Source organism: Homarus americanus, unplaced genomic scaffold (genome assembly GCF_018991925.1).
Source record: "Homarus americanus isolate GMGI-L3 unplaced genomic scaffold, GMGI_Hamer_2.0 scaffold22250, whole genome shotgun sequence".
In the NCBI taxonomy this organism is placed as follows: Eukaryota; Metazoa; Arthropoda; class Malacostraca; order Decapoda; family Nephropidae; genus Homarus; species Homarus americanus.
This window is the reverse complement of record NW_024741189.1, coordinates 2,113,277-2,129,843: the sequence shown is the minus strand read 5'-3', so window position 1 is coordinate 2,129,843 and position 16,567 is coordinate 2,113,277. Positions and strand designations below refer to the sequence as shown.

At 38.9% G+C, this 16,567-nt stretch overlaps 1 protein-coding gene across 1 annotated transcript in view; it reads right to left on the bottom strand.

Annotated features, from left to right (window-relative positions):
• Positions 1-4,599: 4,599 nt before the first annotated feature.
• Positions 4,600-16,567, bottom strand: part of LOC121875607 (minor histocompatibility antigen H13-like) — a 28,419-nt gene continuing 16,451 nt past the window's right edge. Inside the window, exons 3-8 of the mRNA XM_042380189.1 lie at positions 13,057-13,139; positions 11,349-11,523; positions 10,867-11,050; positions 8,084-8,204; positions 7,298-7,486; positions 4,600-7,066 (exon numbers count right to left, since the gene is read on the bottom strand). Of these exons, the coding sequence (XP_042236123.1) occupies positions 6,985-7,066; positions 7,298-7,486; positions 8,084-8,204; positions 10,867-11,050; positions 11,349-11,523; positions 13,057-13,139 (834 nt within the window). The 3' untranslated portion in view covers positions 4,600-6,984. The remainder of the gene's footprint in view (positions 7,067-7,297; positions 7,487-8,083; positions 8,205-10,866; positions 11,051-11,348; positions 11,524-13,056; positions 13,140-16,567) is intronic.

Genomic DNA, 16,567 nt, shown 5'->3' with positions numbered 1-16,567 from the left:
AGTGTACAACGACCGAGTTGAATAAAATTTCTATTGTTGGTGAGATTAGTCTTTCTGGTATGTAAGCGTAGGTGAATCACACGCTCGTGACTTCCTCAACGCATCTCCAGGTATGTACACGATTGTTTCCCGCCGCCATTTTAAGTCAGTTTAACTTAGTCGATTTTGTGAATATCAGTGTTCATACTTTAACATAGTGAAATAATCATGTGCCAAGTAACTGCATGCCCAGTATTTGCCAACAGTGCTTGACAGAGACGTGACCGATCGCCCGGGCGGCTAGCGAGCCGATCTTTTGGTGAAGAATATAAATGAAAAGAGACGTGACCGATCGCCCAAGCGGCTAACAAGCCGATCAGTGGCGAAGAGGATAAAAGTAAAAGTAAAAGTAAAGTAAGTGTGGTCTGTATTGCTGCCAGACGTATAGTTATGAGTATTTAAGACTGTAGTGGATTCCTCCCCTACAAACGCTTGTCGTTGAGTAGCCGACCCCGCGAATTCCCCAGTGTATGCCTCGTGGTCTAGGTCAACCAGCGCCGCCTTACATGACGGAGGTCAACTATAAGCCACGCCTACCTTCGCTATATAAGACCTGACCTCGTGGTGACCTCCCTCTCTTTCTACCTACACCAACCAGCCAGCAACACCTCCTCCTCCGCCTGCCTGGCGGTCCTCGCTCCCGCCGGCGAGCATGGCGACCCACAGGCTGTCCTCTGAGCATCCTCACCAACCAGCTCTCTCTACATCACGCTTGTAACCATGCTGCCTTCCCAGCACCAAGCTGCATTGTACATCCAATACAACATGTATACAGAGAGCACATTGTGAGTTTCCTTCCTCCATCCCATCCTGAGTGTGAACCAAACATCCCAAAAACCCCACAAGACATTATCACGATCGTGACTTCCTCAACGCATCTCCAGGCACTGTCTGTGTTGTCACCACTACCGAATTTCGGTAGCCACCTATGGGCGAAGAGGATAAAAGTAAAGTAAAAGTAAAAATGATGTGTAATGTGTAAAAATGTCTGATTTCTTTGCCGAGTTGTCCTCCTACTCCCAAGGACATCCAGTGACTGACATAACTCCATACTCCAAGGAACTACAAACCTAACACAATATTAAACAACTCCCAAATTAAGCTGCCAAAACACTGTACCTATACACAAACATAAAAATTTTAATGTCTGAAGTACCAGCTCTGCTCACACACAATTACACAAAATATCTTAATAACACAAGTTGAGGGTAACATGCCTAAAAAATATTTCACTATGCCCAACACAATACAGTACTGTCCATTACACACACACACAGTGGTCCCTCGATTAACGAACACAATTGGTTCCACAGAGGCGGTTAACTAAAAATTTCGTTTTAACTGAATCTATTATTACAATGGGATACTGGGTAATTGGTTCCAACTCACAGAAAAAGTATACATACAAAGTACTGTATACCAGTAATAGAATTAACAAAACATTAAATATAAACTGTACAATAACTAATAAAAACCACTAGAATACTCTATTTTAACTTACTTTGAGGTGTGTATGTCGTATTCCCGGCAGCTTTGTTTACATATCAAACAGGTGATTGTAGAGGCGGTCGATGTTGACATGCCATATTCTTTACAGAGTGCAATGGTTCTAATGCCTTCTTATGTTTCATAATAATTTCTGCACTGTATATTATCAATATGTTAACTAATTTCAGAATGACTAATAATGTTAATGTAAAAATACAAAAATATTCAAGAGACCAACAAACTCGATGTTCACTCCACTGTAAACAAAGTTAAACTGAGAAGCGTTGGTGGGCGATTCAATCAGCTGAAGGGAACACAATAACTGTTCCCTGTACTGTATATATTATCAATATGTTAACTAAATTAGAATAAACAATAATTTTAATATAAAAAATGCAAAAATATTCAAGAGCACAACTTTCTTGATATTTACTCCACTGGAAACAAATGTAAACATCAAACCAATTACAGTACAGTCAGTTCTGCTATAACACGATAGTTGTGTTCTTGTAAAACATCGTGTTATAGAAATTCACGAAATAGAAATAACAGGGCTTATGGAGAAAATAGGGTTAGGTGCAGATTACTACTCGAAATCGAAAAAAATTTAGTAGTTAGCCTAACACAAAGGATAGCACAGTCTAAATAAATGTTACATTCATATCTAATAATGAAATCATAATGTAAATGTAACACTTTACCTTGGAAAAATATGAATTTAACTTGATTGGGGAGAAGGGTGATTTTGAAGTTGATAACATCGAGCTTCTCTTCAAGGGTTATAGCCTTTCTTTTACGATCATCACTGGGAATGCGATCACCAGAATGCTTCTTGGAGATTCTTCTTTACCATATTCACAGTTAATACTGTAGGGATACGTTATATTATGTTGTCTAGCACTCAGGATGGATGGATGGAAACTCTAAGGTGGTTTTCTTATATAATATAAATTATATGAAAGACAGTCTGGTGCTGGAGATGCCGTGTGGTGAGGAGCTGCTCAGTAGACACGTTCGGTGAGTAGCGTGCTGAAGGAGGTAGATGTGCAGGAGCTTCGTTAGAGGAGATGTTGCCTGTTGCTGGCCTCCAGGTTGAATGAGAGCTGGACAGCGAGGAGCTTGCTTGGAGGTGGTGTTGAGTGTTCAGGAACGTAGAGTAAAATAAGAGAGCTGGTTGGTGAGGACGCTCAGTGAAGGACAGCTGGTGGGTCGCCATGCTCGCCGGCGTGAGCGAGGACCGCCAGGCAGGCGGAGGAGAAGCGAGGGCCACCAGGCAGCGGCGGAGGAGGTGGTGTTGCGTGTTCAGGAACCGAGGCCAGAATGAATCTCAATGGAGAGACAGAGCTTATATACACAGCGGCCGGAAGTAAACCCGTGGGAACTCGCAGGTTTCTCGACTCCATTGCTAGGATACGGTAGCAGCTGGTGACGCCCCCCCCTGGGCCGCTCGTTTGGTTGCTAGGATACTGTCGCATTGGAATGCGGATACGCAGTTGTAGGGGATTCGTCCACTACAATACCACAAAATTGGAGAAATAGTGAGCAAAAATCGCATTACAGCAAACAAGCGTTCGCGTTATACAAATATCGTTCCTCTATTCATGAATCGCGTTAGAGCCAATTCCCGTTGTCAAGACACGCGTTATAGCAGAACTCACTGTATTGGCGGGCTAGCCGATCAGCTGATGCGCACAACAAAGCACTGTCTTGTAAGGCTGTCGTTAATAGAAGTTTAGTTCTTAATGGAACTGAAAATCCAGCAACATTCTACATACTGTACACGCCCCAAAATTGTAAAATATTATTTTCATTTATTATACAGTATACTGTACAGTACCATGGACTGCTAGAAACTTAAATTAAACAAATATTAAATGTAAACTGAATGTGAAAAAGCCATAATTTTGAGCAATATTACTGTATGGTACACAAAACGTACTCAATTGTACTACACTAGACTAAACTTTTTATCTCGTGCAATCTATAAGATGTTTATACTCAAATTAATCATTATCTTACAAGGATTCTAGCAATGTATTTTACATTCTGCTAAGTCTAGTCAGCTATATTTCATAAGATAAAAACTTAAAGCCTAAGACTACCTTCACCCTGGCTGGGAGGGAAGTTAAGTGCCCTCTCATAATTTTGTCCAGACTAAAGAAGGTGCTGGACCATCAGTTCTCGGAAAATCGGTGGTGTACCTGTACTTAATATTCCTAATAAAATACCGAAAAAGCCAAATTATCACAAACTTATGGCAAATTTGCCGAAGACATAAATAATGCCTCCTTCTCCAGCACACACAACCCACACCAGATACATGTCTTACATTACTGAATGACCTCTATTACCTTTAAGAAACATTTTTTTTATCTAAATGAAAAATGTCCCTAAAAAGATTACATTTTTTTTACAAAGTTCAGCCACCAGTCAGCCATTAGCAATGAGTCGATGATGCCAAAACAATAGCAATGGGGCTACACCCTGGTGGCATAATGCAGCAACACAAACCATCACAGCCAAAGAGAAGTTTCACATCCTGTCGGTAATTCTCTCGACCAAAATATAAACAAGCCACACAGCTGCTCTGATCAGAGGTAGAGTTGGGTTAGTATAATGTTACTATGTATGATTTCCTACTTGATTCCAGTATATATTATATGTACATGCACAAAATTTTGTTTTCCCCAACAAAACCAATTTAAAATCACTTTTAATAATTGTATGTTGAAACGTACTAAAAAAAAATTTCCCACAAAATATCCTTGTAAAATAAGGGCGTGTCTTATATGCCAGCATTTACTGTAAGTACCGGCGCCCGTAACAGGACTTCATAACCTTAATTGTCAGACTAAGTAGTACATTAATACTACTGTATAGTCCTATACTGTCGTAAATAGGCCTAACTATATACACAAGTCAATCCAAGTGCAGTTTTTCAGTTTTTTGAACATTAAGACGGGTTTCAGATTTATTTTACTGTGGCTAAGTAATGGACGTAATGTAACATGCAAGTACCGTACTGTACAACTTGTGTAACTTGGGATAACTGGTAACGGTAAATAAAACTCATTTTATGTTTCTTCTTGACCTTTTACGTGTATGCTTTTACACTTACACCTACCTGATGGCAGCCGTCAGCTCACTCACTTACCATACAACCTCATTCACCAGCCTTCACCTCATCCTCCACTCAAAACAATTACAGTAGTAGTGTATATACAAATTGGCTGCATTGAATAAAAAAACAGTTATTTCTGTGAATGATTACTATACTGTACATCCAGCATGATAAATGAATGGTAGTTGTTCAGCTATTAATTACAGTACAGTACAACCATGAGCCTGCCTCTAGCTGGTGCTCAGTACAGTACTGGCAATAAACAAACCATAATGTACTGAAATGCTTGTTGAATGAAAAGATGAAATAAAAGCCACTAACTTCAGACATACTATGCAAGTTGTGTTACTTTCCCTCCCAGTTACAACATAACACCAGAGATCACAAATACTGTACCACTTTACTTATGCCTACATTCATGTGTGGACTCAAGAAACAATTTCAATGCTCTCTCACTGGTGGTGTTTAAAAGCATTACATCACCTGTTTTGTTTCATGTAATATAATGAAGTCTTGTACAGTAATTCAAAATGTATAACTACATTATTTTCACTCTTACAGACAATACACTGGACATGTTAAAACAAAAAGTATGCAAATCCTTGTAATATAATACTGCCAGTTCTAAACCAGGATGAATAATAAATTAACACAATTCTCATCATTAATGATTTAAATGACAATAGTTCCTTGACATAATGGTGAAGAGCTAAACTCAACTCATCAGAATAATTATGATATTATACATTAATCATACAACAATTTGCAAGACCTTCATCACAAGTAACTCCTGAATCTCAACTTGATGTGTTTTTTCTAATCCTTTCATAAAAGCACAAACTAGTCTGTACACTCAGTAACCGCACGAGTCTTACAACTATCACACTAATATATCATTAACACTTCAAATTACAAGATTTTAAATATAATTTTTTGGGGGCTTAAACTTGTTTTTCTTCATTTATCTTCAAATGAATGAAATAACTATATTATAATGTACCTGTATTTGTTTTGAACAAAGGAAATTTCCATTTCAAGTTTTATTGGTCCAAATTTGCAGTCATTTTTATATAATCTAATAAAAGATTATGAGCTTATATAAAGTACTTTACAAATGGAAAGCTGAAATTTACCTGAATAAATCAAATTAATTTAAGTTATTTCAGTATGGTTCACACCAGGTCCCTGTGTGTCGTTCTGGCCTTCAAGTGTATGTTTCTCTCATTCAATCTTTTTCAAGTATTGTATTGTACACTGAGTACAGTCACTCACTAAGTACAGGAGTACAGTCACTCACTGAGTACAGGAGTACAATCACTCACTGAGTACAGGTGCACAGTCACTCACTGAGTACAGGAGCATGGTCACTCACCGAGTACAGGAGCATGGTCACTCATGTAGTACAGGAGCATGGTCACTCATGTGGTACAGGAGCATGGTCACTCATGTCGTACAGGAGCATGGTCACTCATGTAGTACAGGAGCATTGTCATTCATGTAGTACAGGAGCATGGTCACCCACACAGTACAGGAGCATGGTCACTCACTTATAAAGATGCAACATCAATACAATCAACACCATAACTAAGGTATAAAAAAAAACCTCATAAGAAGTCACAATTACCGAGAGCAGCGACAAAGGTAAACATAACTAAGTACAGTACACTTCCTGAAACATATGTAAGAAACCTATGATAAAAAAATGTGTGATGGAGGATGTATTCACTGGGTACATAAAAACTCAGAATACAAAAATATATCTAATTTAAGGGTCACTTTCAACGGTGACTTTACCCAAAGACAAAAGGAGATAAATTATCATTCAGCATTGCTTCTCTCCTTGAACGAATCAGATCTTGTCTGTTATTAAACACTTTTTTTATAAAAGGCTGGCAATAGAATCGGTTAACCTCCTCCAGTAAAGAACACGGCCAACAGTCGGACTACACGACACTGTGCCATGAAACGTACACTATGAAAATCTCGTCGATAACAAAACACAGTACATACAGTAATGCTGCATTATTCTTTTAACAAAATTGTCTGCAATGCTTAACTTCTATACACAAAGATGGGAAATTTCTGTATACAGGGCAGAAATCTACTTATAAAAATGAAGAAAAAAAATATGATTACTTCACTAGGCAGAAACCTACTTATAAAAAAATAAACATTTGGCAGCAAAACCTACAAATGGTCTCTCATGCCAGGTATAATAATCCTCGTCCCTGTCACCGATGGACAGTGGCGAGGGCACATACGGGTCGGGGAGGAACGCACTCACTCGCACTCACACAGACGCACCGTTGGTTGCCTTGGTTTCCGTCCCCATATTCTCACTTGTCCTTCTTTGCTGACTTTTTATCTTGTGTTGTCTCGCCCTCCTCCTTCTCATCTATACTAGGGTGATCCTCGTACCTGTGGAGTGAGTGGTGGTGATACTTGTCCCGGTGCAGTAGTACATGTTAAACAAATGCTACGCTAATAGTAGTGATACATACTACCCCTTGTATACATTTAACTCCTGTGGTGGTAATGATACATACCCTCCATTAAGAAACTCAGGTTCAAGATAATAATAATTAAAAGTTATGGACCCACTACAAGAAGCATCAGACTACCAAAAAGGTGTAAATCAAAAGGACTTACTGTAATAGTTCCTTAAAGTCACCCTTCATGAGTGCCAAAAGAACTGGTGCAGACAGACAAGCTGGCACTAAGTAGAGAAGGGCTGGCTGGGCGTGCTTGAACACATGCATAATGAAGATTGTCATCATGAGTCCAGCAAAGTAGGCAGCAAACGTAACCTTGAAGTAGGTGTTGGATCCTCGGTTTAAGCTGAAGAAAATATTATTTAAATTAATTAAAAATAAGATATACACACACACACACACATACACACACACACCCACACATTAGACACACATTATGAGCATTTAAAATTAAATTCTAGTATATCCTAGTATATCACCTCCAAGATTAAATATTTTTTTCTCCACAATATGGGTTTTTACTTAATTTATCAGTGACCAATACACTTTCGGAACACCATCGAGCTACTTACCATCAGGTCACCTCACAATGTAAACTCATGTTACATATATTTATTGCTATATTACATTACATTAAAAAAATATTTATATGTACACAGTAATTGTAAAAAGGAATATGTAGTGTTGCAGCCAGGGCAACTTATCGGAACCACTTGGTTATTTCGCATTCATTCTGAAATAAAAACGTTTAATTCAGCTTTTAAAAAACATTCAAATTAAGCCAAAATCCACATTAACGAGGGTACAGTGTATCTACCGTCCTAACTCACCATCTACCATCCTTAATACCTACCATCCTAACTCACCATCTACCATCCTTAATACCTACCATCCTCACTCACCATCTACCATCCTCACTTACCATCTACCTCCAGACACTGACCTATGATCAAAGCGGAGCAGAAGGGCAATAAAGATGCCTGGGATGACTATGTCGCCCAGCCCCAGCATGGCAAAGTTGTCGGCCTCCATTCCCTTCTCCAAGAGGTCCTGGGGGAACACCACTGTAGGGAGGAAGACACAGAGGAGGGCACTACAGTCATCACCCTCAAGCTGGAGTCAAACAACCAGCAAGACATAACTTGTACAATGTTGAGAGATAAAGGGAGAGAAGAGATAAAGGGAGAGAATAGAAGAGATAAAGGGAGAGAATAGAAGAGATAAAGGGAGAGGAGAGAAGAGATAAAGGGAGAGTAGAGAAGAGATAAAGGGAGAGTAGAGAAGAGATAAAGAGAGAGGAGAGGAGAGATAAAGGGAGAGTAGAGATAAAGGGAGAGAATAGAATAGGTAAAGGGAGAGCATAGAAGAGATAAAGGGAGAGCATAGAAGAGATAAAGGGAGAGAGAGAAGAAATAAAGGAGAGAATAGAAGAGATAAAGGAGAGGAGGGAGGAAGAAATAAAGGAGAGAATAGAAGAGAGGGTAGAAGAGATAAAGTGGAGAAGAGAAGAGATAAAGGGAGGAGAAGAGAAGAGATAAAAGGAGAGAAATAAATAAAGGGAGAGTAGAGAAGAAATAAAGGGAGAGAATAGAAGAGATAGAAGGAGAGGAAGAAGGAGATAGAAGGAGAGAATAGAAGGAGAAAAAAGGGAGAGGAATAGAAGAGATAAAGGAGAGTAGAGAAGAGATAAAGGGAGAGAATAGGAAGAGATAAAGGAGAGTAGAGAAGAAATAAAGGGAGAATAGGAAGAGATAAAGGGGAGAATAGAAGAGATAAAGGGAGAGTAGAGAAGAAATAAAGGGAGAGTAGAGAAGAAATAAAGGGAGAGAATAGAAGAGATAAAGGGAGAGAATAGAAGAGATAAAGGGAGAGAATAGAAGAGAAAAAGGGAGAGAATAGAAGAGATAAAGGGAGAGTAGAGAAGAGATAAAGGGAGAGAATAGAAGAGATAAAGGGAGAGTAGAGAAGAAATAAAGGGAGAGAATAGAAGAGATAAAGGGAGAGAATAGAAGAGATAAAGGGAGAGTAGAGAAGAAATAAAGGGAGAGTAGAGAAGAAATAAAGGGAGAGAATAGAAGAGATAAAGGGAGAGTAGAGAAATAAAGGGAGAGAATAGAAGAGATAAAGGGAGAGTAGAGAAGAAATAAAGGGAGAGTAGAGAAGAAATAAAGGGAGAGAATAGAAGAGATAAAGGGAGAGAATAGAAGAGATAAAGGAGAGTAGAGAACAAAAGGGAGAGAATAGGAAGATAAAGGGAGAGGAGAGAAGAAATAAAGGGAGAGTAGAGAAGAAAATAAAGGAGAGAATAGAACAGAGCAAAGGGAGAGTAGAGAAGAGATAAAGGAGGAATAGGAAGAGATAAAGGGAGAGAGAAATAAAGAGAGAATAGAAGAGATGGAAGGGAGAGTAGAGAAGAAATAAAGGGAGAGAGAAGAAATAAAGGGAGAGAATAGAAGAGATAAAGGGAGAGTAGAGAAGAAACAAAGGAGAGAATAGAAGAGATAAAGGAGAGTAGAGAAGAAATAAAGGAGAGAATAGAAGAGACAAGGAAGAGTAGAAGAAATAAAGGAGAGAAGAGGAGAAGGAGAAGAGAAGAGATAAAGGGAGAGGAATGGAGAAATAAAGGGAGAGAATAGAAGAGATAAAGGAGAGAAGAGATAAAGGGAGAGAAAAGAAGAGATAAAGTAGAGGAAATGGAGAAATAAAGGGAGAGAATAGAAGAGATAAAGGGAGAGTAGAGAAGAAATAAAGGGAGAGAATAGAAGAGATAAAGGGAGAGTAGAGAAGAAATAAAGGGAGAGAAGAGATAAAGGGAGAGAAGAGAAGAGATAAAGGGAGAGGAATGGAGAAATAAAGGGAGAGAATAGAAGAGATAAAGGGAGAGAAGAGATAAAGGGAGAGAAGAGAAGAGATAAAGGGAGAGGAATGGAGAAATAAAGGGAGAGAATAGAAGAGATAAAGGGAGAGTAGAGAAGAAATAAAGGGAGAGAATAGAAGAGATAAAGGGAGAGAAGAGATAAAGGGAGAGAAGAGAAGAGAAGAGACAAAGGGAGAGAAGAGGAGGAAGACAAAAGGGAGAGAAGAGAAGAGATAAAGGAGAGGAGAGGGAGAAATAAAGGGGAGAGAATAGGCAGATAAAGGAGAGTAGAGGCTAGGCCAAAGGGAGAGAATAGAAGAGATAGGGAGAGTAGAGAAGAAATAAAGGGAGAGAATAGAAGAGATAAGGAGAGAAGAGATAAAAGGGAGAGAAGAGAAGAGATAAAAGGGAGAAAGGAAGAGATAAAGGGAGAGGAGGAGAGAAATAAAAGGGAGAGAATAGAAGAGACAAAGGGAGAGTAGAGAAGAAATAAAGGGAGAGAATAGAAGAGATAAAGGAGAGAGAAGAGATAAAGAGAGAGGAGAGGAGAAAAATGAAGAGAAGAGATAAAAGGAGAGAAGAAAGAAGGAATCACCCAGCACAATTATTTCTGGTCACCCCCCCATACATCCATATTTCCAACCTTCAAAACATTATAATTCATCTACATGTGTGTGTGTGTGTGTGTGTGTGTGTGTGTGTGTGTGTGTGTGTGTGTGTGTAGTTGACGTGAATAAAGAGTAATATCCCTTACTATACAGGTACTTCACTTCTCTTGTTCCATAAATAAACAAACAAAAAAAATACATATTAACATTGTTGTTTTGACTGGTAAGGTATTGCTGTTAAGCCTATACACCACCACTCACGTTTGATGGGAGCTTCGAAGGACTTGGCGACGGTGACCATCACGTTGGTTCCAAACACCCAGAAGACGTCATACACGAAGAGACCAACGAGGAGTAATGCCCCCGTTTGGATGTTGTTCAGGTGTAGGAGCTCCACGCCGTTGATGGCAAAGGCAAGACCCAGAAGGTTGTTTGCTATCCAGTGCTGCAGGAGGGGAGTGGCCTTATTTAAGTCCATATATTAACAAGATAACAGTATAGTACAGCCACACATTACTGTATCAACAGGTAACATGACCTGAGTGAAGGGTCGGTGGTTTGGGTGAGTAATGGGTGGTTGGGTGAGTAATGGGTATGGAAAAGACAGAGGGATGTGTACGTGTGTCAAAAAATCAATCGTCAATCCCAAAGTGAATTCCATATCAATTATTAGTCAAGATCTTGTGTACTGTACATAATAAACCATCACTTAACTAAAAGCATAAAGAGCATACAGTACTGACCTTCTTCAACAAGTACCAGACCCCCAGCAGAGCACACACCCCCATGCACACCAGGTCGTATGACGAGAAGCCATAATTTATGATGTAGTCTTTTTTGTCCTTATCGCCTTTCATTAAGTGCAGGTGGTATGTCTCAAAGGGTACCGATGCTGGCACGAGGCCGGAGATAACTGGGCTGCAATGTGATGACAAAACATTATTGATATTGATTCATCTCTAAAATGGAAACAGTACTGGGCAATTTTTCCAGTCAAAACAAATACAATATGTAGGAAAAGATCAACTCCTGTTGGTTCTTATTACTCATATGGGTTAACAACTGAAAATAAGGACATGAACTGAAACAACGGATGGCAGGGAATTAACATGTTGGCGGGTAGTCTTTGATTACTTCAGGAAGTTGTGACCGTGCCTTGGCAGCTGCTCCTGCATAATGGCATCTAGGACACCAGAGCTGTACTCCTCCCCTGGTCTGGGCTGGCACACTGCCTGTACAGTACAGACGGTACCAGGTAAGCATTTCACAAGCTGGTGCTTCCGCTTGATAGTACAGGATCCTGAACTCCGGGGTAGTGCCCTGAGAAGCGCCATCATCAAGCAGATAATAATGTGGCCAGCTTTGGTGCCAAGTCTAATATGGATTTCCCTGAAGCTGGTCATAGTAGGTCACTGCAAGGTCATAGGACTTCTTTTGCTATGGTATTAGGGTCACAAGCACACCAGTACCTAGGTGTGCTGTGGTAAGCAGCGGCAGGAATGGATCACAGGCTGTTCTGTAGTGATTTCTGACTACTACACAATAACTGACACACCTGTAATGATTTCTGACTGCTAGACAAACACAATCTAGTACAGTACTGGAAAATGGAAAAAATAAATCCTGTGTGAGAACCTTTTAACATCATTTAAGTCATTCACACACACAACAGTGCAATACAGGTAAAGTGGATTCTTATACAGTACACCTCAACTAAATAAGGGAGATAGAGGGCTGATTTAATAAATTATATACAGTACTGTATTTAATTTATGACTTGTGTTACCCAGGGCACAAGAAACCCATTTACAAACATTTTAAATTTTTTTCAGCCTTTTACACCATTTACAACCTGGTACTGTGTATACAACCTAGAACTACTGTGTACAGCTTAGTACTATTATATACTGTAAACAACCAACTACTACTGTATACAGCTTAGTACTATTATATACAGTAAACAACTTAGTACTACTGTATACTGTATACAGCTTAGTACTATTATATACTGTAACCAACCTAGTACTACTGTATACTGTACACAGCTTAGTACTACTGTATTCTGTATATAACTTAGTACTACTGTATACTGTAGGTTTATATAACTCTGTACTACTGTACAGTATATGGAGTGCGGCGGTCAGGTGGATACAGCGCTCACCTCCTGTTCCAGGTTGATCCCCAGGCACTCCCAGTTTACAACTTGGGGGAGTGAATGTGTCTGTACTGTACGGCCTCCTTGTGTACCAAAGGTTAATATATTACAGTGTTCTGTATCCACACTGTTCCTAACAGGCAGTCCTTACACCCTATGGGACCCACTTAGATATTCACTACAGTATGTATACAACCTTCCCATAACAAACACTAAGAAGCATCCAACACATTTGACCTCAATAGCTGACCCACATTTCAAGTCAGTTTATTCAGTCTTCCTGCCATACAACTTACCCAAACACGTGAGACAGGGCGAGTACCCCCAAGACGAAGAAGTATGATGAAAGGAGCAGATTGATGTATTCCTTGGAGAAAACCTGCAAGACACAGAGACAAAAGTTAACTTATCTGGTAAAACTGAAAACACAGACACAAAAGTTAACTTATCTGGTAAAACTGACAACAGAGACAAAAGTTAACTTATCTGGTAAAACTGAAAACACAGACACAAAAGTTAACTTATCTGGTAAAACTGAAAACACAGACACAAAAGTTAACTTATCTGGTAAAACTGACAACACAGAGACAAACGTTAACAGTATCGTTTGTTAAAAAAAAAATCCCATGTAAAGAAACAGAGCAAGTGTGTTAGGATCCCTTCTTCTCTCACTGCTCCGTCTCATGAACTGTAGCAGTAGATGTGTGAGGTGGACAGAGACATACTGTGTGTCATGAGGGAGAAGAGTGATAAGTGAAAGATTTCCTCACTGTACAGAATAATGAAAATAAATAAAACTAAATTCTACGTATAAAAAGGTGCAGGAAACTCCCCGGAAGAGAATGACAAAAGCATTACTGTATACTAAAAATATATATATATATATATATAAAATATCAATGACTAAACACCACAATTTTGTTTCCCCCTAACAAAGGAATTCTTATCCATACTATACTGTATTAGGTTTTACTGCAGCTGTTTTACAAGAAAGAGGTAAATCTCGCGTAAGTAATCTGTCAAGACTGATCCAGGGGTCGACGCTGTAAGTTGGTTAAAAATATTACACGTTTACACAAGAATACCGTCACAAGCTTACCCTTCAATAACACCATAATCAACCGGTCTAATCAACAATACACGGATGATTCATACACAAGACATGAACTATATAGCCTTTAAATATACCTTCTGTTAGCCCTTTTACTAGAGAGTAAGGTTAGGTTATGTCAGTTTTACTTAGGTTAGTTTAGATTAGGTTAAATTATTGTATGTCAGTTTTGGTTAGGTGAGGAATAAAGTATTGGGTTAGACAAGGTCATCTAAAAAGTTATAGCCTACATAACTAAATAACTACACATTTTATTTTCTTAATCTGGCGGTGGTAAAGTTAAGTGGTACTACTACAGCCACGGTCAATAGTCTTTCTTGCTCCACGAACCCGGAGATCCAGACTCGTGAACCCAAAGCAACAATCTGTCCACGGTTGTTTCAGGTTCACAAGTCTGGCTCTCGGGTCTGTGGAGTAGCTCTTGAGACAACAGGAATTTTGACCATGACTGTAGTGCATTAAACCTTTGAGGATGATCATACTCAGTGGGTCAAGATATCATACTCCAGAGCCTAAGACAGTGTAATCAAGGGGTTAAGATATTGTACTCAAGAGGTTAAAACATCAGAGTATGAGAAGGGTGTTGGGATCACCTGAAGCTTTGACCTTCTTCCAGGTTATTTCACTTGATTAAATAGGCAAGTTAAATACACAGTAATTATAAAAGAGGTGTCTTGTGGTGAAAAAGTGATTGTAATCCATCCCAAAGATACTACTTATATTTACCAAGAAGCACATCTCATCGGTCTAATAAAAGCATTAAATAAGGATCCACAGTATTTGAAAAACAACTCTAATGAAATTTTTGTACTCTAAGTGACGTCAACCTAACCAAACCTAACCTGCAAGAACGGTAACTTTTTCTAATGAACCAACAGCTGTCATCCTTCCAAGAGATGAATCCTCACATTTTAAAACTCATTAATTTATAAAACAATAATTATTCTATACTGTACTGTAGTACATAAAACAGTAAACTGGGCAGTTGCTTTGTCTGCTGTGGCCACACTGGACAATTTTATCAAATACAAACAGGCTTTTTTTTTTAATGATAACAGCACTAACTCATAAGATTTATTTTTATCAGTTAAGGTTCCTGCCATTTTATAAGCTTTATTTAGACATTTTCTTTTAATAATGACTTCTACTGATTGATAGCCAAATTTAAAATTCCTTTGAAATGTGTTAGAGGTACAGTACAGGATTCTACAAACTGATTGAATGGCTTACATAACCATCTGATATGGATAAGGTTATAAATCACTTACAAAGTAACTTAGTAATGCCAAAGCCTCCATTGCTGTGTGTCTTAACCAAATCAACACTAACCAGTCTTGAACTACCTGTACATCTGATATAAACAGGAACACATCACAGTGCTGCTGTAAAATGAAAGAGAGAGAGTATGTACAGTAAGCCTTCCCAATACTGGAAGAATACATACAAGCAGGCCCCTTATTGAGAGCCCCCCCCCCACGTATATATAAATAATACAGTATGAGAGAAATTACACACATCATTCCCGACCACCAAAACACACAGCTCATATGTGAATGAGTACTGTACTTAATTAACTAATTGTCTGGTGGGTTAATACAGTATGTAGTCATTTATGAAATACTGTATACAGGTCATATTCATAACTCTTAAATTAAATGTGGTTAAAAGGAAATCTTACTTTTAACTTACGTAAACTGAGCACTTACAGTACTGTATAGTTGTACACCAGGATTATTATGTTGTTTGGCTTTGTCCTGTGAAGATCATCAACCACACTGAGTCTACTAAGTTCCAGCTGACCACGTGGTCACTAGTCTGCTAGTTACATCCAATATTGTACAGTTATTGAGGGGGATTACTGCAGTTGATAATATTAATGCTCCATGATCTATTCCTGCATAAATCAGGCTACCCTGAGAAGATGGCAAATATACAGTGTGGGATTACATGTGTGCCTCTAACTACCTCTCCAACAGTGTAGCTGGAGCAGCAAACTTTAGAGAAAGCCACAAGTGGACAGAGTAGAGAGGACCCTGAGCCATGAATACTTTAGTGAAAGACTCAAAGATTCTGCATGAAACACCAAGGTCTTGAATGAGACAAACTCCACTCATTGAAGCCACCACACTCCAGGCCATCCAGTTAAATGTTGCAGTGCCTCAACATAAGAGATCCAGAGGGGGAATAACTGCTGCACACTTGGCTCACATCTCTCACCTGAGGAGCTCAAGGAAATCTTTGATTTGTCATGTTCTGAGTTTAAAGTCATTACATGGTAACTCTTGTCACTGTACTGTGTACCTTACTTCCATTTCTTTTCTAGCAAAAATTCAGTACTGTACTAGGAGCCCCTCTGGTTTGGGTATTTTCATGCTGCTTCTCAACTTTGACAAAAGATGTTTACAAGTAAACCTGGAGATGTGATAACCCACGATGTGATATTCCGTTTTAGCGCTGGCTGTAAATTAAGGCCATCTTGCTATATACAGTGTGATCAAAACAACGATATCCATCAAATATCCATTGGTTGGAATTTTTTTTTATCTCCAGTACTGTGGGTTATACAGTATATAGTACTCAAATTAATCACTGTCTTACAAGGATACCAGCAATGCAAGCTATATTTTATTACGTCAAGTCGGTGACATTTTATAAGGAAACAATATTTTACACCTGTAAGCCTACCCACACGCCAC